Source organism: Sodiomyces alcalophilus, assembly GCF_042370955.1.
Source record: "Sodiomyces alcalophilus JCM 7366 unplaced genomic scaffold ACRALscaffold_1, whole genome shotgun sequence".
Classification (NCBI taxonomy): Eukaryota; Fungi; Ascomycota; class Sordariomycetes; order Glomerellales; family Plectosphaerellaceae; genus Sodiomyces; species Sodiomyces alcalophilus.
In genome coordinates this window covers 4,118,007-4,145,931 of record NW_027263532.1, presented here as the reverse complement: position 1 = coordinate 4,145,931, position 27,925 = coordinate 4,118,007, and the positions used below count along the sequence as shown (strand labels likewise).

The following is a 27,925-nucleotide window of genomic DNA, read 5'->3' as shown; positions in this document are numbered from 1 at the left end:
TGCTTCGAACGTCTTTCTCGAGTTTACAAAGTACGATGACATGGTACATCCGTCCAGTGTATTGGACAAGACAAGAGGTTTATGTACACGTACTCTGAAGCTGCATTTGAGTCAGGGCACATCGCATCAATGGACAAAAGAAAAAGTACGAAGTACCTACAACGTATTCGTAGGTGCTTACCAATTAGACTCGGGGACGCATCGTGGGGGGGGGGTGTCGTGACCCCTGACGCTAAACTCGATTCAGCCCCCCAAGGTCGACGCCCCGCAGGCGACTCGGTGACAAGAAGGGTCACAGCACCACCTGACTGGCAGGAGCATCTGTAACAGTGGTCGCTCCTGCATCGGCCTTGCGCCTCTGATGTAGAGGCAATGTACAGAGCCAGTGTCATCGGCTTCTCTTACGAAGCGTTGGGGACAACCGTCTTCTTTATTATTTTTCTTCTCCCCCCTTAGCTATTCGTACTCCTCTCCCTCTTCCTAAAGGACCTCTCGTCCCAGAAATCGACTTCTCCGCGATTCTCGTGGCCTAGCCGCAGTCGGCCCTCTCGACTCTTCGAATTCACTGAAAATGATCAGACTGAGCATCTAACTTGCAATCTAACTAGGCTATCACCTTGTTATTTATTACCTCTACTCTGTGAGGTCATTCCCCCCTTAAACCTCCCACTTCCTTTACCAAGTCGCCCATCGCCATTCCCCTTCGTCTACACTATCCTACTCGCCGAGTTAATGTTTATTCATACCGATTCGTCCGACGCATCTTCGTAATCGCTCTATTCTTCCGTCACCACGCCCATTATCAGGAAAAGGATATTGCCAGAGGGACAGACATTCCCGCCACTTACCTCTCCTCGCCATCGCGCAACGCCCAACTGTAAACGTTGAGCCGCTTCCTCGGACTCGCCCTCCCGTCTCGCCCTCCCCGACCCGTTCCCATCTCTGAACCTACCCGAATAGACGATCAACCATGGACCGCATGGGGTTCCAGATGGGCCACATCAGCCACCCGCCGCCTCGGATTTTCGGCGGGTTCACCGCCGATGGCCATCCCATTCAGCACTTGCCTCCAGACCTCACCGCCCACATGTTCGATCACCCCGTCCTGCTTGATGATGCGACCGAGGCCAAGCGGAGAAGAATTGCGAGGGTGAGCTCTCTCTGCCGCAAAGCTTGCCCAGGCGCCAATGTGCGACTGACGGTAACCCCCGCGTCACGCCCTAGGCCTGCGACATGTGTAGGAAAAAGAAGATCAAGTGCGATGGAAAGCTGCCCGCCTGCAGCCATTGTATCAACTACAAGACCAGCTGTGTCTTTACTCAAGTTGAGAAGAAGCGTGCTCCTCCGAAAGGGTACGTATTGAATATCTTACTGATAGCTTGGAGGCTGACGTTCTCAACCATAGCGCGAAATACATCGAGGCCCTTGAAAACAGGTTGGAACGAATGGAAAAGCTCTTGAGATTAGCTGGTAGATTCCTCTTCCCCGGTCAAACCATCCCCTCTCCCAGGTGGATTGGACGATCATGTCGCTCACGTCCTTCTTTTCTTTTTCTTCTTAGGCGTGCTGGACGAGGATGAAAATGGGGAAATGGACCTCGGAGCTTTGGAAAAGAAGCTAACCGAGAGATACCAACGATCGCGTCACGCCTCCCGAACAGCGTCGGACCCTCCGTCCCCGTCCTTGACGGCATCGGCATATCCCGAGAGCACCTCGACTCCGCATAGCTCCTTGGCTTCTCCCGAGCCGCATAAGGCGGCCTCAGACCAACACGTGCATGTGATACCGGAGAAGGACAAAGAGATGGGCAAGGAAGTGAGTGCGGCCGAAGTGGAGGAACTGTCCGAGATGATGTGCTCTCTCGTCACGAACCAGTCCGGGGAGACGCGGTACATCGGTTCCTCGTCCGGTTTCTCCATCTTCTCGCCCAAGGGCATCCAGTGGGTGAACGAGAAGACAGGCGACAACGCTTTCCAGATGATGATATCCGACGTTTCCATCGACGACCACAAGTGGACAAACTGGAAGCCCGAGGTGTTTAGCGACCTCTTCAGACGGCCCATCTTCCGCCCCCTCCCGCCGAAAGCCGAGGCCCTCTCACTCCTCAAGGACTTTTTCGAAAACTTCAACTGCATGTTCCCCCTCTTCCATCAGCCCACCTTTATGCACCTGGTCGAGCGACAGTACTCGGGGGATCCGTACCAGGGCACCGGCTGGTGGGCGAGTCTGAATTGCTGTCTCGCCTACGGCCACCGCCTTCGCGTCATGAGCAACCTCGTGCCCCAGGAGGAGGACGAAAAGGCCTGGGCCTACCTGAAGAACGCCATGGCCGTCTTCCCGGAGCTGACCATGCGTAGCGCAGACCTCCTCAGCGTGCAGGCCCTGTTGGCCATGGCCCTCTTCCTGCAGGGCACCCCGAACCCTCAGCCGACCTTTGTCCTCATCTCCACCGCCATCCGCCTGGCCCACACCATCGGCCTGCACAAGCGGGGCACAGGCTTCAACCTCAATCCCGTCGAGATTGAGCAGAGGAAGAGGGTCTTTTGGATAGCCTACATGCTGGATAAGGACCTGTGTCTGCGCGCAGGGCGGCCCCCTGCCCAGGACGATGACGATATGAACGTCGAACTGCCCGATGCCGACCCCGCAGACAATATCGGCAACATTCCCCTGGCCGACGGCAAGGGCAAAATGAATCTGTTCCGGGCCATGTGCGAGATTGCCCAGATCGAGAGCAAGGTGTACAGTCGACTGTATTCCACAACGGCCATGAAACAATCGCCTGGCGAGTTGCTCAATACCATCGGGGAGCTGGACCAGGAGCTGGATGCGTGGAAGGATCGGATTCCCATTGACTTTCGACCGGAGCACGAGATTAGGGCATCACATACGCCCCTCATCCTGCATGTGGTCATGCTGCACTTGACGTACTACAACTGCCTGACGACAATACACCGCATGTCGGTGCAGAACGGATACTGGACCAGTAGATTGGCCAACTATGCAGTGCAGGGTTTGAACACCAAACCCCTCAACCCGCGGGTGTTCTCATCCGCCGCCCTTTGTACAGCCGCTGCAAGGGCGTCCGTGTCGCTACTCAAATACATTCCGGAAGGTGACCTGTCCATTGTTTGGTAAGTTGCCCTTTCAAACCGAGCTGGCACTCCGCCGTCATGGCAGCTTCCTTTCTAACGGCGCTTGGGTCTCAACCCATCTTAGGCTCGTGCTCTACTTCCCCGTGTCTGCACTGATGACACTGTTTGGCAATATCCTGCAGAACCCTCTGGACCACAGAGCAAAGTCGGACGCAAAGTTGATGAACGTGGTCGTGACATTCTTATCCAAGCTAGGCCAGGAGGCCGAGACTGGCGGTGTCCACCGCATGTTGGGAGTCTGCTCGGAATTTGAGAGGATCGCCAAGTTGGTGATTGAGAAGGGGGAAAACGACCAGTCTTCACGGAGGAAGAGGAAAACCACCGATGGCGTCGGTGCCGCGGAGCAAACCCCACGGGTGTCATCGCAGCAGCAAACTCCGAGGCCAACGTCGGCGAAGACGCCGGTAGGCAACGGCGAGAATGGCGTCAACGAGGGACACTTATCCCCCGATTTCAATGCCGAGGCCAACCGGCAACGGAACAGCTTCAGACCCATGGTAACTGACAACAAGGTGCCAGAGCCTCCACCAGCGACGGGGTCTACGGGATGGCAGCAGGAGTTCCAGGTGCCAGAAGTGCTCGACTTTAGCAACTGGGCCGACTTTACGGGCTTTGGACAAGGCGTGCAGTCAGTACCAGCACCCGTACCGGACGTGGACACGGGCATGGGCGGCGCAGGCATGGGAATGAGCGTTACGGGGCCATCGGCAGTCCAGCAACCCCTCTTGCCTCAGGACCTGTTTTCGCTTCCCATGACACTGGACTGGGACTGGGCCGAGATGAGCGGTGGGGCGTATCCTTCCGTCGAGAATGGGAACGTGGGAGACATGCCACCGTGTGGTCAAGGGTAGCTTTGCCGTGCAAGTGAATTTGTTTCGTCGTAAAAGAACGAACAGGGAGAGATGCTCCGATGCCAGATGCTTCGATACCAGTCCAGTTCAGCCGTGTTTTTGTACATACTATGACGACAGGCATAAAGCGGATGATGTTGGAAACTTTTCTGATATCTAACAGGATAAGCAATTTGTAATATGACCCATCAGGCTTCCGCTGCCCAGCACCATGTCATTAGTATCCTTTTATTTCCATGGCATTAAACTCCGTTGGTGCCGTTGGGACGTCATCTCGTGAATGCCTGGTGGAATACGAGCGACGCGGTTCGATAGGTTCTATAGTCACGTGATTCCCCATTAGTCAGAACTCCACGCCCGGTAGCTCCGAGTCCCGGTGAGCCGATAATCTCCCCCCCTGGTAGAGATACCTGGAGCTTTACTGCAAGAGATTTGCCTCCCGACGAGTCACGGCCGCAAAATCCGAGCAAACGCCTCAGCTTCCTTACGCAGACGACTTGGACAATCCTTCCCAAACAGCCACCGTGTTGTGTCATTGGGAGGAGCTGTCATTTCTATTTTTCTTATTTTTTTGCCGGATGGATGATCATCGGTCGGAAACGCGTCGATGATCTGAACCTCCTGGGATTGCTTCTCAATCAATCGTTTTTTTCCTCTTCTCTTTTTACACCGCTCACATCCTTCCCCGTCCCGCCGCCACACAAGACAGTTTTAACTCCCCCCAGTCCGGGGTGCCACGGCTATGGCCCGAATTGTTCGTCAATCGGCGCAGCTGGCGCGAATAGCCAGACACTCGCAGCAGCTCGCCCTCGGCAGGTCCATCTACTCGACATCCAGAGTGGCGCGTCTCGCCCCATTGACAGCACGATACTGCCCCCAATCCCACTCCAGATCCTCGCCGTCGTCACGACGCCTCTACTCGACCGAAGATCCGAACAAGGACAAGCCCAGGGACGAGGCGAAGGAGGAGAAGCAGCCGGAAAAGTCTTCCGAGGGCCAGACCGAGCTGGAAAAGAGACGAAAGGAGTTCCCGCTCCCGGATGGCTGGGTCTACTTCAACGAAGAGGAGCTCGAAAAGATCAGGGAGATTGGAACCCATCGAGGACTGCCCCAGTTCATGAAGGATGACTTCAATCGAACCATCGATGCCATCAAGGTCCTCGGGGCTCCGGGGGAGCTGCGAGAATTGGCTCGCCAGCGCCGCGGCCCGGACCTGACCATCGGGGAGATGGGCAAGGTCATCCGTATCCTGACCAAGATGGCTAAGAGGCTCACCGACTACGAGGTGGCCATGCAAATGCGCGCCACCGGCCAGGACAACGAGGGGATCAAGAACAAAGAGCAGGATCCCCAGGGTACCAAGGAGCCTCGGCCGGAAGAAACGGAGAAGGGGAAGGAGCAGGAGGCCAAGACCGAAGGTCAAGCAGGCCAGGCCGGCGGCGCGGGAGGCGACAAGGGAGGTGATGGTAAGGACAAGGGCAAGGGATCGTCTTCTGGCTCTGGCGGACCGAACGAGGGTGGCAGCCCTTTCGGCAAGAAGTGGTTCCTCGGGCGGTTCAGCACGGGCGACCTCATCACGGCGGCCATCGTTTGGGCGCTCATCATCCCGTACGCCGAAGCCAGCTTGTTCGGACAGAGCAAGGAGATTACGTGGCAGGAGGTGCACAAGAACTTTTTGAGCAAGGGCCTTGTCAAGAAACTCACCGTCTACAACTCGGGCAAGGTCCGGGTCGAGCTGCACCCGGAAGCTCAATCGGCGGGTGGGCTCGACCCCAACGTGCAGTACTTCTTCTCCATCGGGTCGGTGGACTCGTTCCAGAAGCAGCTCGAGGAGGCGCAGAACCAGCTCGGCATCCCTCTCCAGGACCGCATCCCCGTCAACTACGCTAGCGAGGGCGGCCTGTGGCCGGTGGTCATGGCGTTCGGGCCCACGCTGCTGCTCGTCGGCCTGCTCATGTACACGACGCGGGGTCTCGGCGGACGGGGTGGCAACCAGATGTTCGGGTTCGGCAAGAGCAAGGCCAAGAGGTTCAACCACGAAACGGCGGTCAAGGTCAAGTTCTCCGACGTGGCCGGCATGGACGAGGCCAAGGCGGAGATTATGGAGTTTGTGAGCTTCCTCAAGACGCCGGAACGGTTCGAGCGGCTGGGGGCCAAGATTCCGCGCGGCGCCATCCTGTCCGGGCCGCCCGGAACGGGTAAGACGCTGCTGGCCAAGGCGACGGCGGGCGAGTCCGGGGTGCCGTTCTTCAGCGTCAGCGGGTCGGAATTCGTGGAGATGTTCGTGGGGGTGGGGTCGTCGCGGGTGCGGGACCTCTTCGCGTCGGCGCGCAAGAGCGCGCCGTGCATCATCTTCATCGACGAGATTGACGCCATCGGGCGGGCGCGGCAGGACGGCAACCGGCCCGGCGGTAGCAACGACGAGCGGGAGTCGACGCTGAACCAGATCCTGACGGAGATGGACGGGTTCAACACGTCGGAGCAGATTGTGGTGCTGGCGGGCACGAACCGGGCGGATATCCTCGACAAGGCGCTCCTGCGGCCGGGGCGGTTTGACCGGCACATCTACATTGACCGGCCGACGATGAAGGGACGGCAGGACATTTTCAAGGTGCACTTGAAGAAGATTGTGACCAAGGAGGACCGGGAGCACTTGGTGGGCCGACTGTCGACGCTGACGCCTGGTTTTTCGGGAGCGGACATTGCTAATGTGGTGAACGAAGCCGCCCTTGCTGGTGGGTTTTTCTTTTTTTTTTCCCTTTCCTCTTTCTTTCGTTTCGTTTCATAAAACCATTCAAAAACTAACGTGAATAGCTGCCCGGGTCAACGCCGAGTCGGTCGAGCTCATCCACTTTGAACAAGCGATCGAGCGGGTCATTGGCGGTCTGGAGCGCAAGTCGCTGGTGCTCAAGCCGGAAGAGAAGCGGACGGTGGCCTACCACGAAGCCGGACACGCCATCTGCGGCTGGTACTTTGAGCACGCCGACCCGCTGCTCAAGGTGTCCATCATCCCGCGCGGCAAGGGGGCGCTGGGCTACGCACAGTACCTGCCGTCGGGCGACGCGTACCTGATGACGGTGCCGCAGCTGATGGACAGGATGGCGATGACGCTGGGCGGGCGGATATCGGAGGAGCTGCACTTCCCGACGGTCACGACGGGAGCGAGCGACGACTTCCGCAAGGTGACGCAGATGGCGCGCAAGATGGTGACGGAATGGGGCATGTCGGACAAGGTGGGCCCGATGCACTACAGCGAGGACCCGAACCAGCTGCAGAAGCCCTTCTCGGAGACGACGGCGCAGGCGATCGACGCCGAGGTGCGGCGGATCGTGGACCAGGCGTACGCGCAGTGCCGGGAGCTGCTGCTGACCAAGAAGCACGAGGTCGGGCTCGTGGCGGAGGAGCTGCTCAAGAAGGAGATGCTGACGCGCGACGACATGGTGCGGCTGCTGGGCAAGCGGCCGTTTGCGGACCACCAGGACTTTGAGAAGTACTTTGGCGGGGGCGACGGCGAGGGCGCGACGCCCGGCGAGAAGGACGGGGGTGGCAAGAGCGCGCCGCCGCCGCCGCCTGCGGAGGATGCGGGTAGCCCGCCGCCCGAGCAGCCGTCGCCGGCGTTTAAGGAGGAGGGAGGGGACGGGCTGGGGAGGTGATGGCTTTCGAATAAGGCCGAGACGAGGGAGAGTACGAGGGGCAAACTCGATCGCCCATCTCAGTATACTGGGGGTACTCGACAACCTCTCCCTACTACACACCACGGCAACGATTGACCGTCCGAAATCCACCCGGGACGTCGTTATATCGACTCGACCTCGACTCGGACGACTCGACTAGACTCCGTCTCCCGGCTCAACGGCCACGTCCAAGGTCGTAGGAACCAACTCTACTTTTTTGTGTTTCATAAGAAGGGTGTTATGGCATGGCAAGGGCAGGTAAAGAGGGATACACGTTCCCGAACGAAAAGACACTGGCAGAAGCTCCCAACTGTACTTTTATGTGTAAATACCTTGCATAGAAAGAAGTTTGACCCATTAGATGTCCGTTCGTATTAATCACGTTGAATACAATGTAAAAAAAATCATTAGTTGACATATACTGATTTTGGGTGACTGAACGATATACTTCGTAGGTCTTGGTCTTGGGTGAGGCTATAGACGTCCTGTAGTATTCGTACAGTAAAATCTCGACGGATTCTTAACAGTTCACGGTGTAGTGGCGGTGGCGGAGTGTTAAGAATCCGTCAATTGTTTGCGGCAATCTCCACGTGCCTAGAGTACAGTGATGAGACACAACTGTCGAGCCGATGTACTTACAGCACCACGTTATAGGTGTGCGTAGGTAGGTACATCGGCTCGACACTTGTGTCAAGTTACTGTACCTACGTTGTACGAAGTACATATGTACCTAGCTAGTCAAGTCACGGAGTTGTCACTTTTGCATCCGTACTGCCCAAGTAGGTAACGTTGATTACATAAGACAGGACCCACTTTGCCATCTCAACATTTTCCCCAACCTCTCAGATAATGAAATGAAAGCCTTCATCTTCATGTCCTACAACTCGTTTTATATAAACGCCGTTACACAGATTCTTCTGTTCATTCCGTTCGTTTTCCTCGCCTATCCACCTAAAATTTAGACTCGGTCTTTTTTCCCCGTTCTAAAACATCGAAAGCATGAACGACGCACTCGAAGCCGAAGTCGACCCCGGATCTGGGCCCAGACCGAACTCCGGCGCCGGACCCGACGCCCTACATCCACCTCCGGAGGTGGAGGCCACAGCGGCGACAACGTCTCGGCCGCATGTCGACGAGAAGAAGAATGATGACGATAATGATCGGTCCGCGCCGGGGGCTTCGACGACGGATAACGAAACGTCCCACAGCACCCAGCACGAGCCCTGGTGGAAGATCCACCTCTTCCGCGGTATGATGCGCGATGTTCGCCTTCGCGCCCCGTACTACGCCAGCGACTGGATCGACGCCTGGGATTACCGCGTCGTCCCGGCTACTGTCTACATGTTTTTTGCCAAGTGAGTGCCTTGTCTGCGCATTCTTGAGACAGGAAAAAGAAAAGAAGAAGAAGAAAAGACCACCATACTAACTCGACTCAGCATTCTTCCCGCGCTGGCTTTCTCCCTCGACATGTTCACCAGCACCGACTCCAACTACGGCGTGAATGAGGTTCTCCTCGCTTCGGTCCTGGGCTCTGTCATCTTTTCTCTCTTTGCCTGCCAGCCCCTCGTCATCGTTGGTGTCACTGGTCCCATCACCGTCTTCAACTAGTTGGTCCCCCTCCCCTTTTCCTCTCATCCTAGAGACTCAGTCCTCGTTGCCGATTCGGCCGACTAACCTCTACCCAGTACCGTCTACAACATCATGGCACCCACGGGTGTCAACTACCTGGGCTTCATGTGCTGGATCGGAATGTAAGTTGAACTTCCCTTATCCGCGCCTCAACCCTCCCACGACTTACACCACCCAGATGGTCCCTTATCCTCCACTGGATCCTCGCCATCACAAACTCGTGCAACTGGCTCCGCTGGGTGACCCGCTTCCCCTGCGACATCTTCGGCTTCTACGTCGCCTTCATCTACCTCCAAAAGGGCATCCAGGTCCTCGAGCGACTCGGCGACGGCCCCGACTTTTACCTCTCCATCGTCGCCGCCCTCCTCGTCTTCATGGTGGCCTACATCCTGGGCGAGCTGGGCTCCGCCACCGCCCTGTTCCACCACCACGTCCGCGTCTTCCTCCGCGACTACGGGACCCCCCTCACCCTCATCTTCTTTACCGGCTTTGTCCATATTGGCCGCATGAAGGGTATCGACCTCGAAGTCCTCCCGACCACCACCGCCTTTATGCCTACCGCCGACCGTAGCTGGGTGGTTTCCTTTTGGGACCTCTCCGTCGGCGACATCTTTCTCGCCCTGCCTTTTGCCATTCTTCTCACTGTCCTCTTTTGGTTTGATCATAACGGTATGTTACGCTGCATCCTTTTTCTTTCTTTCCTTTAAGGCGTCCAGCTTACCGACCAACCCAGTATCCGCCCTCATCGCCCAGGGCACCGAGTTCCCCCTCCGCAAACCCCCCGGCTTCCACTGGGACATCTTCCTCCTCGGCCTCGTCGTCGGCGTCGCCGGCATCCTCGGCCTCCCCTTCCCCAACGGCCTGATCCCCCAGGCCCCCTTCCACACCGAATCCCTCACCGTCCGCCGCGCCCGCCCGGAGCTGGACGAAAAGGGCCACCCCACGGGCACCCACGTCGTCGAGCCCACCCACGTCGTCGAGCAGCGCCTCTCCAACCTCGCCCAGGGCCTGCTGACCCTCGTCACCATGTCCCCGCCGCTCCTCACAGTCCTGCACCTCGTCCCCCACGGCGTCCTGGCCGGCCTCTTCTTCGTCATGGGCGTCCAGGCCCTCGCCGGCAACGGCGTCACCGCCAAGCTGCTCTACCTCGCCCGCGACCGCTCCCTCACCCCGCCCTCCCACCCGCTGCGCGCCCTGCCGCGCCGCCGCGCCATCTGGGCCTTTGTCGCCATCGAGCTCCTCGCCTTTGGCGCCACCTTTGCCATCACCCAGACCATCGCCGCCGTGGGCTTCCCCGTCTTCATCATGCTGCTCATCCCCATCCGCGCCTTGCTTCTCCCGCACTGGTTCACCGCCCACGAGCTCGGTGCCCTGGACGCCCCGACCGCGTCTCCGTTCATCATGGAGAATGTCGGCGGTGGCGCCTTTGGTGGGCCTTCGTCCGCCGATGACGGCCATGGTGCGTCGGATGGGGAAGGGGAATTGCGCCATTCCAGCAGCGCCGCCGTCGGCTGGGAGCAGAACAGGGACGACGGTGGCGTGTTCCCGTCGCGCGCTAGCCGGAGGCGGACGAGGAGCGAGGAGGACCTCGCCGAGGAAGGGTTGGCATCTCGCCGGATATCTATCCAGCGGTAACAAGTTCAAGTGAAAGACCCCGGTTTTGGGGGTGTTGTTCGAAATTCAAGCGAGCGTTGAATCGCATCTACAGTGAAGACTGCATGAGACTACATTATTCCCTACACCAGGGAAGCATACGCAACATTTTATACACAATCTTGATACATAGTATAGATTAAAAGGATTTGGGTTTGAGGCCGATATACAGTGGCTGGGAGCATATGAGAGAGTCGAATACGGACGGCAGGGCTCGAGCAGGTTCACGGCAGTTATGAAGCAGGTTCTTCATCACAGCGACTAGAAGCAGGCCTTTGCCTGGCCCCTATTCTCTTCAACTACATCTACATTATTCAACGGAGGCTCAAAGAGGCGCCGATGTCTTCAAGTGCCGGTTCGAATTCATGTTGGCCAATCTCAGGGCCATTGAGGCCTGCCTACGGGAACTTGCTGTTGGATAGGGGGCCTCATAAGGGAGGAGACGGGCCTCCCCGGCTACCTTTCCTTCCTCTCACTTCCCCCAAGCCCGTGGCTCATGTTTCCCGCCCCCCGCCCTTTTCTCGATTCAACGAGCACAAGGAGGGAAACGGGGTGAAAAGGTAAGGTCATCTTGGCGTCCGGGTGTCTGCATTCCCTTCTCCTTCAGACGAGAGCCGACATGTGTCGGCTTGAACCTGTACCTGGTCAATGACCCCGTGCCGCAGCACCCGAAGCTCCATTGCTCCGTCCGACTCGGTCATCGGGACCTAGCAGGATGGCATGATGGACAAGCATCCAAGTAGTCCAGGGTGGCAATGGGCCGTAACTACTTTCCGCGAGAGATGTTCTGCAAAGGGCACCGCCCGAGGTATTCGTGCGGCTACCCGCTTGTCGGAAGCTTTCACGCCTCCATACTGCAGCCGTCGGGTTTCTCCTTGGACAGAGAAAAGAAACGCAAAGAACGCGACAAAAAGAAAAGAGACGTGAAGAAAAGAAGGATGGAGAAGGAAGATCCAATAAATAATAAACAAGTCGCAAGTCATCTCGGAGAAGCTCCAAAGCCAGTGCCATCTCGGTATTACCCCTATCTCCAACTTTTGGTCCCCAGTTACAGCCCAATCGTCATGCAAACTCTATGCAGATATCAACGCGAACCTCCCGCCAGAAAACCGCTTCCCATGGACACAAGAAACCGTTGTATAGGCGCGTCGTATATATGGTGATCAGTAGAAAAGAAATCGGAAATGCCCAACGAGAACCAAACAAGTCGCTGGCACACAGCCCTCCAGTTTCACAGTCCAGCTATGGCTGGAGAAAAATATACAACGGCTCTGGGTCAATCAAATAAGCAGCCCAGACACCTCGGTGGTCGGATACGCGGTGCGATGAGGCGACGGGACATGAGAAGGCGAGCGTTCGTTCGTCGTAAGTCTTTTGCTTCGTCATCGGGCATCTTCTGCTTCATGAGATCGAAAGGGGCCTTTGCATCGAAAAGGGGACTTTGCCGACCAATGTATTCCCCCTCCCATCCGGCGCCGCTTCCCCCCAACTTTCTATCGTCTTTGTCTGAAAACTGAATAACAGGAAACATTGCTCATGTTGGATTGTTGTACGCATGCGAACCGGGTCCAGAGGTGGGCGTTCTGACAGGCATCGTGAAGCTTCTCTTTCGCTTCAATGACGGTCCAACTCCAAAGTCTGATGATCCGTACCCATCTCCACTGGGTCGTTCGCCGGATCCCGGATGACTAGCCCCAAAACTCTCCCGCATGGGTGTCCTTGCCGAGTTGGCCGCGCTGCCGCTGTGGAAAGCTTGAGAGAAGTCGCCAGGAGGTGCGAGCGGGGCGCTCAGTTGCGGCATGCTATAATCCTGCAAGTTGCTGTCTCCGCTCCCCCCAACGGTGCCACCGGCCTGTCGTCCTTCCGACACACCGTTGCCGTGCGTCCGGGAGTATGAAAAGTCTAGTGGCGCCGTCAGGGGTGCCGAGGGGAAACCGGTCGGGTAAGCTGCGACGGAGGGGACGCCTCCGAATTGGGGCGCCGTTGTCGAGACTGTCTGAGGTGTAGTACCGCTACCTCCGTCGTCGGCAGCGGTTGCGTGGGAACCGGGAGATTGGATGCTTGTGTTGTGATGGCGGTACTGGGAACGGAGGTCGGGACCCAGCGGGAAGGTCGCAGACGAAGCGCGGCCCCTCAATTTGCTCTGCGAAGTTTGTGGCATGTTTGGTGGTTGGTAACTCGGGTAGTTTATATTGGAAGGAGATCGAATGGCATGTCCTGCGTCCCGTAAGTCAGCATCATATCAGTCTCGCCAAAGCCAAACGAGCCGGGGCGGTGGAACGCGTGAATTGATTTCCATACCGGAATAGGACGAGTCGAACCCTCCGAGACCACCTCCTGGTGTATTGCTGTTCATATGCTCTGCTTGATACACGGGTTGGGGCCGCACACCGGCGGGTGGACTCGCGCTACCACCGGAATACGCCGTGTAGTCGATCGAGTCGCCCTTCCAAGACATACCCGATCGCAAGGGGGATTGGAGGTTTTCGGATCTCGTCCTGGACAGGGTATCTCTCAGATGAAGGGGTTGAAGAGGACGGGCCTGCTGTCGATTATGCATCATGCCCTGATCCAAGCTACCCTGCCTCACCGGCACGTTGGGCTGCCTTGGTGCCCTCGCGCCCAGGGGTCCGGACGCGTGACTGCCGTACCCATATCGCGGGTCGTTGGCGGAAGGAGACATTGGCGATAGGAGATCCGGACTGCTCATCGTGGCCGGCGGGCCAAACCGGATGTTTCCAAATGCTGGGCTCAGACCTGTCGGTGACATATGATGATGATGATGATCGTCTCTTTCCGGCCGTCGCACGTCTACCATCAGAGGGGGAACCATGTGGTCTGCATAGCCCGGCGGGCCAAAGTCAACAGGCGCCCCCAGCCCACGGACGGCCCCGTATGGTGAGTGGAGCGCCTGCACGCTATCAAAGTCTTCGGGAACTGCCCGCATCTTGATCAATCGCTCCCGGTCATCTGCCGTCAACCTCTTGATTTTGGCCCGCCTTCTCATTGTCAGCGAGTTGTCCTGGTCTAAGCAGGGGAGGCCATTTTTCGTGCCAGCCGCTTACCGATTCTGAAACCATACTTGGACCTGCCGTGGGCTCAAGCCGGGGATCTCTCGAGACAGGCGTTCCCTGTGGGCTGCATCTGGGTGTGGTTGTTTGGCGAATTCACTCATCAGAAACCGGGTCTGCTGATGGGTGAGCCTATCGAAGATCATGGTCAGCGATTGTTGGAAGACTCCTTCTGAGGATCCCCCCCATCGGATCCGTACCGGAAACGTTTCATCTTCTTCCGTTGGGCGGTCCTCTCAGCGGCGGTTTGCGGCTGCTCTGGATGCTCTCCCTCCATCCCCACTTCCTCCTCGTCGAAAACCTCATCGCCCTCCTCTTTCCGAGCGGACAGCTCCTGCTGTTTCGCCTGACCTAAAGCCATGTCGGTACTTTGCCCAACTGATGATACCGCGGTCGGGTGTGGTTGAGCTTCGGAGGAGTTATGCATAGACGCCGAGCTATCTCCTTGCACCACGCCGGCTTCTTCTTTAATCGCGTGGGATTCCTGTAACCCTGGCTCCCCAGGGATGGGTGATGGCTGTTTGGTTTGGCCTATGCCCAACTGACCGGGGCTTCCATGACCCGTCGTAGGTGACGGCTCAGATTCCACCTTGACGGCGCCCTCGCCGTTGCTGCCGCTTTTCTGCCGCCCGACGCCTTCAGCGGCATGTCCGGCTTCGTGGGGCGGAGGGAAGGTGCTGTTCCCTGGAGGCAAGTACGAATACTGACCCTGCCAGTCTGGATGTGTTGACAACGAGGCGTTGAGATGGTGGTTGGACATCCGTGGCGGATCAGCAGCAGCAGCAACACTTCTCCGAGACGTCTTCTCAAACTTTTTGAAAGGCCACTGGTTCGGTTCGGTGTTAGGGTGTCTGGTGGCTAGCATCGGGGAAGAAGGAATTGGACTGGATGGGACGGTGGTGGCGATTCCAAGGGGTTCCCGACGACTCTGTATCGGTTGGATGACAAGGAAACCTCTTCTTTGGAGTGAAAGAGCGGGCAGCGTCCCTCGAGACTACGTAAATTCGAAAGAACGGAGGAGGGGTCTACTGAAAGGTCTCCCCAGGCCGGTAATTTTCGTTCGTTGGGCGTCTTTCTGTCGTGCGGCGGAAAGAGACAAGCTTGATCAACGGGTTGGGCAGAAGAAAAAAAGAATGTCGAATACGGATGCTTCGTTGGGGACTAATAGAGGGCGCACTTCAGGCCCTGGTGTACTCCGGGCCTAAACAGTCAGTAGAGTTGCAGGAGTGTCGTTGTCGTGGACGAGATGCTAAAAGCGCCGAGATTCGGGTATGCGGGTAGCTCTCCGGCGACACCAAGCCCACAAGCCGACCGAGTTTGGGACGATGTACGGGTGGTGCAGGAAGACCAAAAAAAAAAGTCCCTTCATGAAGATCCGATGGAAGACCGCCGGGGACAGAATCAAAGCAGCTGCCGTCCTGTCAAGAGGGAGCCAGAGATAGAGGCGACACGATCTGTCAGTGCGAAGGGGTAGAGAATAAAGAACCAGAAGGGAGGTTGACTTGGCCTTTTCCCCAGATTTCTCCCGAGCAGGACAATATAATAATAATTATCGTAAGGACATGGACAAGAGAATTCGGGAGTGCGTATGCGGGGAGCAGGGGGGGGTGTGGGAAGCGAGGAGGGACGGGGCTCCGTCGTGAGGGATGTTATCTGCATCTGGAATTGCCAGGGGCCTCTGTTCAGAATCGCCAATCCAGAGGCCATCCAGAGGGCCATACAATACAGCGACCATGCATGTGTATCCCTGCCTTTTTCGATGATGACGGTAGGATCAGTGCCGAAAGGTTGCTAATTGCCGCTCATCCATGCGGAGGGAATATAATCGAGAGGCGATCTGAATAGGATAGACGCATGGGGTACATGGTATGGTACGGAGTAGGTGAACAGATGATCTTTCTTTCCAGAAGCCACAAGATATGCGGTGGGTCGCCCTAGGAGTAATGTAGTCAAGCTATCAATTTAGAGTCGTGTGTCAGAGTTGTTTTCGGTCTGCGGCGTGAGGTTGGTGGCCACTCGAGAAGTGACAGTTCCGGGTTATGCCTGTCAGTCTGTCAACCCAGCGCCAGCCCTGTTGAGTGATAGAATTCTGCACCCTGTTCCGTCATTCGTCTCTCGCGAGAGCAACGGGGCCGTCCCTCAGTAGTCGCCGATAATTACCATTGCCCCGGGTCTCTGGAGCTCTCTTACAACGTACCCATCTCACGTCACGACGTCTGCCTGATTGCCCTTGATTCTCGGCTGAATGGCTAATGCCGTGATACGGGTAACGAAGAAAACACGAATAGGACAACGTGAGCAATGCATACTTGGTATGTCATGGATGTCGGTCAGTACGAAGTAGAGACATTGGCAAATCTTGTCTTCGCTTCCGTTCTCCATTTCAGATGGTCGCCAAACAGGCACGTCATGCTAGCATGGTCGATCCTCACCTGCAAGATCTGGAGAGATTAGACGCCCATAAAGCCATCCTCCCAGTACACTGCCGCGAGAGTTCCTGCCCCGCGAGGGATTTCATGAGGTGCAGTGCAGCCTGGGTGACTGTACGTACATAGATTCAATATACGAGTATGTGTGACGATCAACACCCCAGTCTCGAGTCGTCGGCTGTATTGCCGTAGAAAGAAGAGGGCAGTTGACAGGCATAAAGGTTAACTCGATTGGACAGGTTGAGGTTTCTTCTCTCGAGTCCCACGGCTCAGCGCAGCGACATTGTCGAGGACAGGTTGTGGTCCCTGAGCCTGAGGGCCAATAGGGACATAAGGATGAGCCGGGGGAGGGGTGGCGTTCGAAATCTGTCGGCATGGTGGGTGTGGGACTAGAGTATGAGTTGATTCGTGATTCGACATCGGGTCACGAACGGTCAGGGTAAAGGGTGGGAGAAGACGAGACAGCCACATACCATACCCAGGAGGGAACCGCGGTACTAGGGAACCGAAGAACGGCGCCAACCCACGAGAGGCCAAGGTTGATTAAGGACATGGCGCTGACAGGGATGGTGAGAATTGAGCTGATCACCCAAGTCTTCTCGAAAGATGCTGGGAGACTCGGTGGCCAGGGGTTGGATTATACTAAGCCGCATTAGTTGTCGTGTCGTTGTTCGATTGTATCAAGATTGACTAGGAGCATTTCTGTTCCCTGCGTGGGGGTTTGTTAGCCTTCCCTTTCCATCTCCTTCTTCGTTTGTGTCCGTCTTTGTTAACAATTCGGAACACCATTGTGGCAGAGCATTAGACTTGGACAGGTCGTTTCCGGTCTCATGGCAAGGAACGAATAAGTGTGTGATGTACTTCGCATGCACCGCCATCCCATCGACCAGAAGAGGCTTTTGCGAGGCGCGCCAGGGGGCCAGTGCCTCAGCGCCGGCATTTACACTCGCATACACCACTGTACAACGAACGTGTTCACCGGATCCCGTGGGAAATTGATCCGACCTGCCGTAGGTTGATGTGCACGTTCCTGCCTCGGTGCAACACAAGTTCTCAAAACATACCTGCCAGGGCAGAGAAGCCTCGAGACTTCTGGACAAGGAATTTTACGTATGCAGATCATCTCTGAGATCGGGGCATGATCGTGACGCACCGCACCGTCAAGTCCGTGCTCCTTTTCGGCCGCGCGCAACAGCCAGGGTACGGGGAGAGGCTAACCTCACATTATCCAAGACCAGGGGTGGGTCGGTCAGCGGGAGTCGAATAAGGAACATTTTCTCGGGCGACAGACATTGCTGCGAAGCAAAGTTCTTGCACTGGTGAAAGCCTCTCCGGAACGCAACGAAGCCTTCGCCTAAGAGGGCGTCGGTTCGAATGCGATTGGTTGGCGTCGGTCGGAGGTGACCTGGTAATACCACTTGAAATTTCCCTGTGTCGTGGTGCCTCGGAGGAGTACGTCGTCTCGGTCTCCGCTCCCGAATAGTCCAGTTGACTGATTGACGGAATTGACGGATCGAGGCGGGGGTAAGGTCCTTCATTTCCCCCAAAGAATCTCTAGGACGCGAGACGAGACGCGTACCTAGTAGCTTCTGACGACCAGACGATACGAGATTTCAGGGACCATAGCGAGATGAGCAACGTTGACTGTGATGACATGATCACTTTTTCTTTTTTTTCTCCCTCCACCCCACCTTTTACATCTCTTCATTTTTCTTCTGTCATTCAACCGCATTGTCCATACGTAGGGCATTCAATTTCCCTGTCGATTTATTAGCGCACGAGGCCTGCCAGAGGGCTTGCGCACCATAGTTCGAGTTTAACCAGCCTGGGACGTCGACCGTTTCGAACGCCTTTTTGCTTGGGTTGCTCCTTGACGGCGATGACGTATGCCACCAACCACGACACTGGCCAACGATGATGCGAAAAGCAGGTCATGCTGGCAGGGCCGCAGCAAGCAATTAACCGTGTCTTCTGACAATGGATGTATCGACATGGACGGGAGGTACCGAATGTCCTGGTCGAGAGAATTTAAGAAGAGCAGGCTTTCTGGTGTACGTTGTAGTGATCGTGAAGTCTGGGCGGCGTTACCCCAGTTCCGACCGAGTTAGCTCGAGGTCAAGATTGCAACGATTCCCACCATGGCGGAAGCGGAATCCACGTGGTTATTGGGCGATTGAGTGATTGGCAGACCATGCGCATATTCTTGCCTTTCATCAGGAATCTTAGCCGCTCGACAATATGAGGTAGTTGGCGACGGGGACGCATCTTGTCTCCAAAATGTCGTCAAAGGTGGCAGAGACAGGGCGACATGGCCCAACTTCTAGAACAGTTGAGCTTCGGTGAGAATCAATGCATGCCCGCCACGTTTGGTCCCGTCCGTTGGGTGAGATGATTGTGTGTGGGCTGGTGCTATAATGGTCCAGGATTCAGCTAAGATTCCCCAATTAGCAACGTTGGTGTCACATGCCAAGCAAAGGGATTCACCTGCGTCAGAGAAGTCGAGTGGTACGGGTGGCTTACTGGATACGGTCAGCCCTGGAGAACCGAGGAGGAAAGGCTAATGCGCGGGTAATCTTAGGTAAGGGGATAAGGTAATGATGCCAGGGCTGATTCTGGAATAACACCAATGTCCAGATAATGATAGGCTCACGGGTAATTACCCATCGGGTGGCTGATCATCCCAACGGTAATGTGAGCGACCAAGACGCGCGCCAACTGTGCACGCAAAGGGAAACGGTATTTGTGTCGTGAAAAGTGTCTCACTTATTCTTGACTCTCGACCCGGATAGCCGCTGGATTCTAGTGTAGCATCCTCCCGTCTTGATCGGCGGACCATATCTTCCCTTTGAGATTTGAGATCCCGTCGTCGTATCCATTTCTTGCTGCGTAGAGGATAGTGGACGGAGCTGGAAAGCTGATTGAGTTGAGTCTGAAAGCTTGAGAAGCGAGTGGCGAGCAACGCAACGGGGTAGGGCGCCACGGAGATCCTTAGGAGAGAGCCACGAAGTGTCATGCAAGAGGGGGAGAAAGAGGCGTGTCGTGAAGGGGGTGTTTCAGGAGGCGGGGCGGCCTAGGAAGATAAGGCGACACAAAATTGCGGGGAAAAGGAGCATCCACGAAATTACCTACGGACATGACATGGCACCTGCTAAGATAATATCAAAAGTACACCACACTCAATGTAAGTACCGTGGTTGTTTAAGTACCTCCTGATAGACTTCAACCTCACCCATCGTGTTTGCTTACAAGAAGGTCGCTCTTGACTTGAGTCCAGTATGGAATGGAAAGCGCAGTGAGGAAGGAGGGTGCAGGACGCACTTGCCTTCCATTGGGCCCGACCCTTGGCGAGGTGTGAGACAGACCGTAATTAACCGCAAGGAGCCAAGACGGCGCAGATCATTTCATTGACTGCCGAGTGTACGTACAATGTACTCTTCTTTTCGGAAGGAAGTTGGGTACATCCGAACAACGGCGATCTACAAGTAGCCTCATCTTCAGTCCGTCAAATCGGTCGTCGCGCTTCACTCATATACCTCGACCCAGGGTCGAGTACCTCGATTCTATGTTATGACCAGCCTCCTTCAATAATTAGATCGCCCGCTGACCGGGCGTCCCGAGAATTCGGTCGCAGAGCCAAGTCTTTTAGCTCAGCAACTGGCGTGGTTTCGGCTTTTATTATCTTAAGATGCTGCGACTAAGGTACGGAGTACAACGGATATGTACCGTAGTCGATCTTTAAAGTACCTACATTCTTGTACCTTTCTCTTTAGGTGCCTTACCAAGAGCTCCTAAACTTCGAATTGAAGCATCTTCTGAACGTCAATCTTCTGAACGTCAACCTACTTGCAATTGGGACAAAAGCCTGGCTTCGAGAACGCCCGCGCGGCAGCAAGTTGGCATTTGGACTTGTTGCGCATGAATGCACCGACGTCCGATCGTTCCACTTTCAAACGACTACCATTAGCCTCCAAGCCACGACGATCGGCCCCCCCTTTTCCAAACGGCCCGGATTCTGATCCCTTCGTTCCAAGAACCCAGATCCCGTCCCTTGCGTCCTCCCGGTCTCGTAACCAAGCAATCGGTCTTAGGGCTAGCTTCTTTGAGGGGTCATCTATCTGTCATTCCCTTGATAAGGAACCGTGAAGTAGTACTTCGTACAGATCAAGTAGTTCTTGCGAAAACCATTCATACGAATAGGCGACGCAGCGGCTGCTTCACAAGCGACGAGAAAAGACAAAAACCTACCACGCAATGTCGGGGGAATGTTTCACCAGACAAGACGGTTCTTCATTGTTATTATGCCAGATTCTCGTCTACCACCGACCTTCCGAACATGTCCCCATCCACCAGGCTTCGAGGCGGGGTGTCGGACGACGGACCACCTTTCCCCATTCGAAGCCGACGTTCTTCATCCTCCCACCCTGATATCTCGATGGGCGGCCGATTTTTCAGGCCCAGTTGCGACCTGCAGCAACCCGTCTCGCGATGATCCAAGTCGAATGTCTCGCCACTCGGTCGCCCTTATCAAACCGTCGCCTACGGTGCGCCTTTCAGCGGAAATCCCGCCTACCTACATACTCGCCTCTATCACTGTCAGCTGGGCCGTCTTTTCCCGCGTCTTCGTTCTCTTGCCTTCCGGCGAACGCAGTCCGGACCCTAATCCGGCGTGCCGAAGCGCGATTTTTACCACTTTACTGTCCCGATTACCAAATTTGCCGCGTCGAGCGGAAGCGAGCGACCCATACGATCCCCTGAGTCGATATCGTTTTACGAAGAGTCGAATGAAAGGGGGAGCGATGAAAAGAAAAGAGAGTGGCTCCCTTCGCTGCACTTCTGTGATGCCCCTTGTTCTGATCCTGAGTGTCCTTCTCCACCGGTTGCACACAGCGGAAAGGAGTCTTTCTCGTCGTGCTAGAGTCTCACCTACCTTTCCGTGTGGCGTCTACGCTGCACCTATCGCTTCTCCCCATAACGACGATGCTGTTGGGGGAAAGAAAAAAAAAGACGAGCGAGACCATTGATTGCTACCAAGTAATACCAGGTGGGAGATCCGTCGAGTCGACCCACTGCGGTCGCTACCCGTCTCCGTCCCGGCTAAACGGAGGGCTGACTCCGGTCCTTCCAAACGGAGAAGATGATACGTCCCTAAACCCGAATGAGCCATCATTCGAACTGCAAGTGACAGCACCCACCCTCCGCGCGCAGCGCAGGTCGTTGGCTCCCTCCTTTGACCCCTCTTGCGCTTGCCTTGCCCTCTCTCGTGCATACCTTGTAGCTAGCCCCCGAGATATCTTCGCAAGTGCCGACAGGTAGTAGGTAAGCACCATTGCCGCCCCAATATCTTTTTCGGGCCGACCCACCTCGCGCCCTGATATCGCCAGCTGCACTGGGTCCGTCGCTTCAAATCGCCCGCGGAAATCAGATCAGCGTTGTGGAAAGAAAAGCTTCTTGGTCTGATCGACATGTACTCTTCTTATTCCAGCTTGCCGAACTATGGAATGCGTTGTACATCGTATCGTACGGTAGAGGACCTTCGAGGGCTGAGAGCCCATTCCTGCATGCCCCTTGGTGCGCCTGACTTTCGGTGCCCTGGTCCCGTCGTGCGCTGCTGAGCCATCACCCCTTTCACTCAGCAGTTCGACAGGTTCGCGTCGCTCAAAGTCGCTCTTTCCCTCGCTTCCAGCTCGCACATACCGACAACCGAAGAACTCGTGATGCACTTGGCGAGTGCTAATAGTCATAGAAGCCCTTCCCGCTCTTCTTTCCTAGCCACCCCGCGTCCACCATTTTGCTCAGTAGAACGCTGGGCCTGTATTTGCTATCGCCCGTCTCCTCGTGGAGTACTTTCATGATGGCCAGGCAGGTGTCCAGGCCGATAAAGTCGGCCAGTTGCAGCGGGCCCATGGGAACGTTGGTACCGTTCTTCATGATGCCGTCGATGGAGTCTCGGTCGCCAACGCCCGTCTCGAGGCAGATGACCGCCTCGTTGATGTAGGGCATGAGGATGCGGTTCGCCAGGAAGCCCGGCGAATCGGCCGAGATGGACGGGATCTTGCCCATGGCCTTGCAGAACTCTACGGCTCTGTCCAGAGTGTCCTGGCTGGTCTGCAGGCCGCTGATGATTTCCACCCCCTTCTGCACCGGCACGGGGTTCATAAAGTGCGTCGACACCACGCGCGAACTCGCCGAAGTGTCGGTCGGGTCTTTCGTGGTAGCGGCCGCGATGCGGGTGATGGAGATGGACGATGTGTTGGTCGCCAGGATGGCATGCTTCGGGCAGATCTGGGCCAGCTTGGAGAAGATGTCAAATTTGAGGCTGGGGATCTCGGGGACGGCCTCGATGACAAAGTCGACGTCGGAGAGTTTCTCCAGGTTGGTTTCCGGGGTGAGAAGCGACCGAGCCTGGTCCGCTTGCTCTTGTGTTATCCGGGACTTGGATACATCCTTGGCGAGGAGCTTCTCTGCAGGCCGTCAGTACCTTTTTTCCATGGGTCACCATAGCATCTCTGGCAACGCATTGACCGCATACCTGCAAAAGCCAGTCCTTTCTTCAGGGATGCTTCCGAGCTGTCAATCAGAGTGACTGGCACTTGGGCCCTCTGGGCTGCAACCAGGGCGATTCCGAGTCCCTATAGCCTCGTCCATCAGCCTTGGCACGGGTCGATTACATGACTGGAAAGCGGCTGCATGGAAGGGCACCCGTGTTGAGGATATCGAAAGGGTACTGCGGAGAGATGGAAACGATACATCTCCTAAAGAATATAAGACCAACGTCGCGTAATAGGATAAGATCGTAGTATCATGGCTCCCGGTCATGGCCCAGAACATCGACTCCTCTACGACCTTCCACACTTGCCGCCCACAATCCTTTCTCAATCACATGTCAAGAAACTCACCATCTGACCAGCGCCCACGACGCCCAATCTCTGAACATTGGCCGCGGTAGCGAGCCTCGACGAGGAGCTGAAGTTTCGAAGCTGACGGTTCAGTCGACCGGCCGGTCGCAGCCGAGTAATGGCGGCCGACATTATGTTCTGTAGTTGGATTGATCTCGTATAAGGTAAGGGATAGTCGGGCGTCTGGACAGTCGAAGCTGCAGTTTAGCCGGGTCGAAGTAGTTTTTACAATTATTCGTGCCTCCAATCAGGCGATATACGAGAAACGAGAGGGTATTTCAGCAGTTGAGTCGTCTTTGGAGCAGAAGGAGGGTTTGCGACAGCGTCCAGAAACACATGCGAGCCGAGGAGAGTGGAAATATGTGGATGAGGTCACCGCGTGCCCTGCGGCTAACCTCGGCCTTCGTTTCAGAAGATGACTAAGCCAAGCTGATAGGTACGTATATCACTCACTTCCGAGGTTTTGCCGCGTAATGGCGCAGACGCGTCCGCACAACGCGTTCAGCCGCGTCCCTCTCCTAGACTCTTGGCACAGTCCACGGGCATGTGAGAGAATCTCTTCGTACAGCACTCTCCGATGGTTTGATCCCGTCGCCAAGGTGAACAACGTCCCATGAAGTGCTGAGAACACCGGTGGCAACTGTTTCGAACCCGAGAACTCTGTCTCGCTGGCGCCCTTCGTTCGCCCAGGATGGAGACGACGGACGGGACCAACGACGTCGTGCACCCCGAAGTTCGGGCTCACATCAACAGCCTCGTCTCTGCGGTGAGTGCCGTTACTCCCATCTGCTACTATTTGATTATCGTCGGGACTTGGCTGACTAGAAGGATCGTTAGCTCGGCGGCTTCAGTGCGGACGACGATGGACGGTACAAGCTGGGAGACGATGCGCTCGACGTGCTCCGTGATCTGAAGAAATGGATTCGATTCTACGACGAGAAGACCAACCGCATGGACGTGGCTCGGTGCATAGCCGAAGCCAACCTCGTGGACGGCGATTTATTGCACATCCTGGCCATGTGGCCCGAAAATGCCACCGAGAACAAGTTCCGGGCCCGCATGGCCCTTGCCTGCTTGGAGGTCATGGTGCCGCTTACCTGGCCCTTGGACCGAGATCCGGAAAAGATGACAGTCAACCATCACCGCCACATTCCCGTCCTGGAGCTCGCCCAGGTTGCCTATAAGCGGGCTATCATCAACTTTGACGGAGCCCGTATCCTGCATACCGCCGTCCGCGCCGCTCTCCCCGCCATGGCGGTGCCCATCGGTGACCGCACTCAGCGTGACCAGGGCATCATCAAGCTTATGCTCTTCTTTCTGCGAAACATTGCCATGATCGAGCCCCCGACCAATATCAAATACGACGGCGACGAATCACAAATCTGTCGCTCCGCCGTCATTGACGCCTTTTCGTACCAGGACATCTTCATGGTGCTCCTGACCCTCGCTTCCAATATGGGGGACGATTTTCGAACAGAAGACGTCACTGTCATGGAGATTATATACCATCTCGTCAAGAGAGTCGACATTGAGCAAATGTTCATGAGCGAGCAGCAACTGAACAAGAGCAAAGCCAAGGAGCTGTCGTCCATGATGAACAAGGAAGCAGCCATGCTCAAGGCCTACAACCGGAAAGGTCCCACCCGGCACAACCGCTTCGGAAGCATGGTCTGGATGCAGCGCGAGGGTGGAAAGATGTCTTCCATATCGGGCCAGGATGCCCTCGTGGACGCCGCCACCAGACAACAGAAGATTGACGACTCCAAGACCTTCCGGCCGCCCCGTCGAGCGAGAAAAAAAGAAGAGATGGAGCCCCAGGATCTGGGTCGAGAGCCCAAGCTGAATCATAGGGCCAATACGCAGTTGAGGTCCTTTGTCGAGGATTTCCTGGATGCGGGCTTCAACCCACTCTTCGAACACGTAAGGAAGTCCATAGACCGGGAGGCCTCCCACGTCCTGTCTCAGCACAAGCGGCAGTTCATGTATCTTGTTGCCTGGTTCCTGGAAGCCGAGAGAGTTCGGAAGAGCGCAAAGCAGGCGGCCAAGCCCCGCCATTCGTCCGACGACGACGTGAGCAGTTTCAACCTCGTTGCTGGGGTTCTGAACCAGTCCATGTTCATCACTCTCAACAGGACCATGACGCAGGCGTGGGAACATAAAGATTGGCCGGAACTTACGGCTTCGATGCGGTGCTTTACCCAGATTCTATTGACGGTTCAAGAGATGTCGGAGTCGCCCAACGAGGAGGACCAAGAGATTGCCGAGAATACGCTCAGCCGCCTTTTCTACGAAGACGCGACGCACGATTTGGTGACCAATGTCGTGAGGCAATACAAGGGCCAAGGGTTTGACTACCTGGACGCGGCGACCGAGCTGGCGCACCACTTTTTGCGCATCTTGGAAGGATACTCGAAGCAGAACGTCGACATGCAGGTTCGTTCGCGGAAGAGGACGCGCCGGAAGAAAAATGCAGCCAAGGCCGCCGCAATCGAGGCAGGCGACACAGGTAACGCCGTTGATGACGAGGACGACGAGTCGGCCAACGACGAATCCCGCGCGGAGCAGACGTCGAAAGAGCGCAAATTCGACTTCCAGCGCTTCAGCATGCGGCTCACCCCCCAGGGCGTCGTCGACGCCTTTGTCGCGTTCACCAAGTACTACAGGGATCTCAATGACGCCCAGCTTAAGAGAGCGCATCGCTACTTTTACCGGCTGGCGTTCAAGCAAGATATGAGCGTCATGCTCTTCCGCGTCGACATTATCCACCTGTTTCACAGCATGATCAAGGGTGCCGAGAGGCTCGACAAGGGTTCGAAGATGTACAAAGAATGGGAGGAACTGGCGAAGCAGATCATCAGGAAATGCATTCGCAAAATCCAGGAGCGGCCGGCCCTTCTAATCGAGATGCTCTTCTCCAAGACGAACGCCACTGCGTTCTATCTCGAGTACGGACACGAGAAGCAGACCATCTCCGCGACAAAGTCCCGGCCGGCCGCAGAGCTCGAATTCAAATACACCGAGGACCGGGGAGAGCAGATTGCCATTGTCGTGGGCGTTCTGCTTGACAAGAACCAGTCAGACCATATTGCATGGGTGAAGAAGACCTTGGCCGATGCAGAACAGGAGCGCCGGGCGTCTTCCGTCGCGGACCAGGCTCTTCCTTCAGTCGAGACGGACGCCGCGGCGACCGAAGCTGAACCACCATCCGAGCAAACCGCACCCACCAGTAGCGCCGTTGGCGTCCTCCCTTTCAGTAAGTCTGATCTCCTATATCTCATGATGAGGAAACGGTCCACTGACTTATGATTCTCCAGGTGTTCGTCCCGACGACGACGCTCGCCGAACAGCCATGTTCAAGAACCCCCATCTGCGGCTCTTGATGAAGCTCGCCGGCATGCAGAGACTCACTCCCAGCATGGAAGAAACACCAGATACATTATGGGTCCTTCCCCCAGAGGTCACGGCGGACGACATGAAGGAGACGATCAACCTGATCGGCAAGGCTGAGTTTAGCCCACCCGTCTTCGAAGAAGGGGTCCTGGCCGAACACCAACTCCGCCGGAAGACGGCCCCCCGCAGGAAAGCAGCCTATGACGACGATGCGGATGACGAAGACGACATTGACGACGAAATGCTCTTCCCGGCCGGCGGACCCACGGAGCGCAAAGTCGCCGACGCAGACAAAGCCAAGAAGCCCAAGCGCAGGCGGCGCCGGCGGAGGGGAGAGGACGGCGAAGAAGGCGACATGGCTACGCAGTCGGAGCGCAACGACAAGGCGAGGAAGAGGCTGGAGCGCGAGCGCGAAAAAGCCCGCAAGATCAAGAGCCAGCTGTACGTGAGGGCGAGCGACGACGAGACGGACGAGGAGCGCGACCGCGAGTTCTTCGCGCGGGAGGAGGAGCTACGGCAGCGCATGGCCAAGAATGCGTCCAGCGATGCGACAGGCATGGCCGTGTCGCAGGCCCTTTTGAAGAATGGCAGCGGCAGGAAGAGGAAGCAGCCTGAGCTCATGGCTATCGGGGACGATGACGATAACCTCGTGGCCGACGTGCGCGCGACAGGTTCTAGTCGGGCTAGCCTCGCGGCGGATGGCGACGACTCGGATACAGCTTCGGATGGGACGGCAGATACCGACCTGTCGTCCAGCTCGGGGCGGAGTGTCAGGAAACGGAGGAGAATGTCACCAGGTTCAGAGACGGAGGAGGCAGGAAAGGAGGCTGACGGTGTTGTTCCTATGCAGATCGACGGGGATGAGGAAGAAGAGCTTGTCATCCGGGCACCGGCTTCGCGGGCGAGGCAGCGCAAACTAGGAGGCTTCTTAATGGATAGCAGTGATGAGGAATAGGTCGGTTCTGGGAGTCTCTGCATTGTTGCTTGTTGTGGTGGTCACTTGGCGTTGGGTCATGGCGGGCAAACAGGTATGGGCAGGTCATTAGACATGGGAATCACCCACAGCTACTCGTACTATGAGTGAGGATATAATGATTTATGAGCTGCTTGGTTCTGAAGCACTGAATATTAGAGTAACTCCGGTTCAGGGGTCGGGGGTAGTCAGGGGTCTTGGTTA

At 56.3% G+C, this 27,925-nt stretch overlaps 10 protein-coding genes across 10 annotated transcripts; 6 read left to right on the top strand and 4 right to left on the bottom strand.

The window, feature by feature from the left end:
* Window positions 1-491: 491 nt before the first annotated feature.
* On the top strand, window positions 492-4,331 carry ACRALDRAFT_1059529 (uncharacterized protein). The gene is made up of 5 exons (XM_071016049.1): window positions 492-1,150; window positions 1,225-1,352; window positions 1,406-1,470; window positions 1,562-3,134; window positions 3,220-4,331. The coding sequence occupies exons 1-5, from the start codon at window positions 971-973 to the stop codon at window positions 4,004-4,006; spliced, it is 2,733 nt and encodes a 910-aa protein (XP_070879738.1). The 5' UTR covers window positions 492-970; the 3' UTR covers window positions 4,007-4,331.
* Window positions 4,332-4,430: 99 nt separating this feature from the next.
* On the top strand, window positions 4,431-8,071 carry ACRALDRAFT_1073547 (uncharacterized protein). The gene is made up of 2 exons (XM_071018115.1): window positions 4,431-6,741; window positions 6,821-8,071. Exons 1-2 carry the CDS (start codon window positions 4,749-4,751, stop codon window positions 7,657-7,659), a joined length of 2,832 nt encoding a protein of 943 aa, XP_070879737.1. The 5' UTR covers window positions 4,431-4,748; the 3' UTR covers window positions 7,660-8,071.
* A 501-nt stretch (window positions 8,072-8,572) lies between these two features.
* On the top strand, window positions 8,573-11,300 carry ACRALDRAFT_1038333 (uncharacterized protein). Its single transcript, XM_071015097.1, has 5 exons — window positions 8,573-9,035; window positions 9,117-9,287; window positions 9,366-9,431; window positions 9,488-9,978; window positions 10,043-11,300. Exons 1-5 carry the CDS (start codon window positions 8,680-8,682, stop codon window positions 10,942-10,944), a joined length of 1,986 nt encoding a protein of 661 aa, XP_070879736.1. The 5' UTR covers window positions 8,573-8,679; the 3' UTR covers window positions 10,945-11,300.
* A 591-nt stretch (window positions 11,301-11,891) lies between these two features.
* ACRALDRAFT_1073549 (uncharacterized protein) lies at window positions 11,892-14,270 on the bottom strand. The gene is made up of 4 exons (XM_071018116.1): window positions 14,234-14,270; window positions 14,028-14,165; window positions 13,264-13,961; window positions 11,892-13,179 (listed from the first exon to the last, which is right to left on the bottom strand). The coding sequence occupies exons 1-4, from the start codon at window positions 14,245-14,247 to the stop codon at window positions 12,497-12,499; spliced, it is 1,533 nt and encodes a 510-aa protein (XP_070879735.1). The 5' UTR covers window positions 14,248-14,270; the 3' UTR covers window positions 11,892-12,496.
* A 1,617-nt stretch (window positions 14,271-15,887) lies between these two features.
* Window positions 15,888-16,654, top strand: ACRALDRAFT_205377 (uncharacterized protein; the record flags this gene model as incomplete). The annotated part of the gene is made up of 7 exons (XM_071021683.1): window positions 15,888-15,899; window positions 15,941-15,957; window positions 16,013-16,056; window positions 16,097-16,175; window positions 16,215-16,247; window positions 16,333-16,554; window positions 16,627-16,654. 7 exons carry the CDS (start codon window positions 15,888-15,890, stop codon window positions 16,652-16,654), a joined length of 435 nt encoding a protein of 144 aa, XP_070879734.1.
* Window positions 16,655-16,977: 323 nt separating this feature from the next.
* On the bottom strand, window positions 16,978-17,430 carry ACRALDRAFT_2056719 (uncharacterized protein). Its single transcript, XM_071021783.1, has one exon. It carries the CDS (start codon window positions 17,338-17,340, stop codon window positions 17,143-17,145), a length of 198 nt encoding a protein of 65 aa, XP_070879733.1. The 5' UTR covers window positions 17,341-17,430; the 3' UTR covers window positions 16,978-17,142.
* Window positions 17,431-18,039: 609 nt separating this feature from the next.
* ACRALDRAFT_1059533 (uncharacterized protein) lies at window positions 18,040-18,599 on the bottom strand. Its single transcript, XM_071016050.1, has one exon. The coding sequence runs from the start codon at window positions 18,395-18,397 to the stop codon at window positions 18,233-18,235; it is 165 nt and encodes a 54-aa protein (XP_070879732.1). The 5' UTR covers window positions 18,398-18,599; the 3' UTR covers window positions 18,040-18,232.
* A 1,001-nt stretch (window positions 18,600-19,600) lies between these two features.
* On the top strand, window positions 19,601-21,834 carry ACRALDRAFT_205379 (uncharacterized protein; the record flags this gene model as incomplete). Its single annotated transcript, XM_071021685.1, has 10 exons — window positions 19,601-19,627; window positions 19,679-19,811; window positions 19,841-20,121; window positions 20,233-20,295; window positions 20,324-20,601; window positions 20,684-20,754; window positions 20,813-21,128; window positions 21,188-21,297; window positions 21,324-21,722; window positions 21,776-21,834. The coding sequence occupies 10 exons, from the start codon at window positions 19,601-19,603 to the stop codon at window positions 21,832-21,834; spliced, it is 1,737 nt and encodes a 578-aa protein (XP_070879731.1).
* ACRALDRAFT_1059534 (uncharacterized protein) lies at window positions 21,462-23,686 on the bottom strand. Its single transcript, XM_071016051.1, has 3 exons — window positions 23,359-23,686; window positions 22,992-23,091; window positions 21,462-22,923 (listed from the first exon to the last, which is right to left on the bottom strand). Exons 1-3 carry the CDS (start codon window positions 23,488-23,490, stop codon window positions 22,193-22,195), a joined length of 963 nt encoding a protein of 320 aa, XP_070879730.1. The 5' UTR covers window positions 23,491-23,686; the 3' UTR covers window positions 21,462-22,192.
* A 220-nt stretch (window positions 23,687-23,906) lies between these two features.
* ACRALDRAFT_1078682 (uncharacterized protein) lies at window positions 23,907-27,703 on the top strand (the record flags this gene model as incomplete). Its single annotated transcript, XM_071018802.1, has 3 exons — window positions 23,907-24,124; window positions 24,196-26,611; window positions 26,673-27,703. Exons 1-3 carry the CDS (start codon window positions 24,050-24,052, stop codon window positions 27,701-27,703), a joined length of 3,522 nt encoding a protein of 1,173 aa, XP_070879729.1. The 5' UTR covers window positions 23,907-24,049.
* Between the last annotated feature and the right edge of the window lie 222 nt (window positions 27,704-27,925).

Coding starts and splice junctions, on each gene's coding strand:
- ACRALDRAFT_1073549 (XM_071018116.1), bottom strand. Junction 13,962..14,027: donor CAAGTATGGTTTCAGAATCG/GTAAGCGGCTGG, acceptor GACAATGAGAAG/GCGGGCCAAAATCAAGAGGT. Junction 13,180..13,263: donor GTTCGACTCGTCCTATTCCG/GTATGGAAATCA, acceptor TACGGGACGCAG/GACATGCCATTCGATCTCCT.
- ACRALDRAFT_2056719 (XM_071021783.1), bottom strand. CDS start 17,340: ATGGCGGTGCATGCGAAGTACATCACACACTTATTCGTTCCTTGCCAT.
- ACRALDRAFT_1059533 (XM_071016050.1), bottom strand. CDS start 18,397: ATGACCTGCTTTTCGCATCATCGTTGGCCAGTGTCGTGGTTGGTGGCA.
- ACRALDRAFT_1073547 (XM_071018115.1), top strand. CDS start 4,749: ATGGCCCGAATTGTTCGTCAATCGGCGCAGCTGGCGCGAATAGCCAGA. Junction 6,742..6,820: donor GAACGAAGCCGCCCTTGCTG/GTGGGTTTTTCT, acceptor TAACGTGAATAG/CTGCCCGGGTCAACGCCGAG.
- ACRALDRAFT_1059529 (XM_071016049.1), top strand. CDS start 971: ATGGACCGCATGGGGTTCCAGATGGGCCACATCAGCCACCCGCCGCCT. Junction 1,151..1,224: donor AGCGGAGAAGAATTGCGAGG/GTGAGCTCTCTC, acceptor GTCACGCCCTAG/GCCTGCGACATGTGTAGGAA. Junction 1,353..1,405: donor AAGCGTGCTCCTCCGAAAGG/GTACGTATTGAA, acceptor TCTCAACCATAG/CGCGAAATACATCGAGGCCC.
- ACRALDRAFT_1038333 (XM_071015097.1), top strand. CDS start 8,680: ATGAACGACGCACTCGAAGCCGAAGTCGACCCCGGATCTGGGCCCAGA. Junction 9,432..9,487: donor TTCATGTGCTGGATCGGAAT/GTAAGTTGAACT, acceptor TACACCACCCAG/ATGGTCCCTTATCCTCCACT. Junction 9,979..10,042: donor CTTTTGGTTTGATCATAACG/GTATGTTACGCT, acceptor CGACCAACCCAG/TATCCGCCCTCATCGCCCAG.
- ACRALDRAFT_1059534 (XM_071016051.1), bottom strand. CDS start 23,490: ATGTCGGCCGCCATTACTCGGCTGCGACCGGCCGGTCGACTGAACCGT. Junction 23,092..23,358: donor TCGTGGGCGCTGGTCAGATG/GTGAGTTTCTTG, acceptor ACGAGGCTATAG/GGACTCGGAATCGCCCTGGT. Junction 22,924..22,991: donor GAAAGGACTGGCTTTTGCAG/GTATGCGGTCAA, acceptor GACGGCCTGCAG/AGAAGCTCCTCGCCAAGGAT.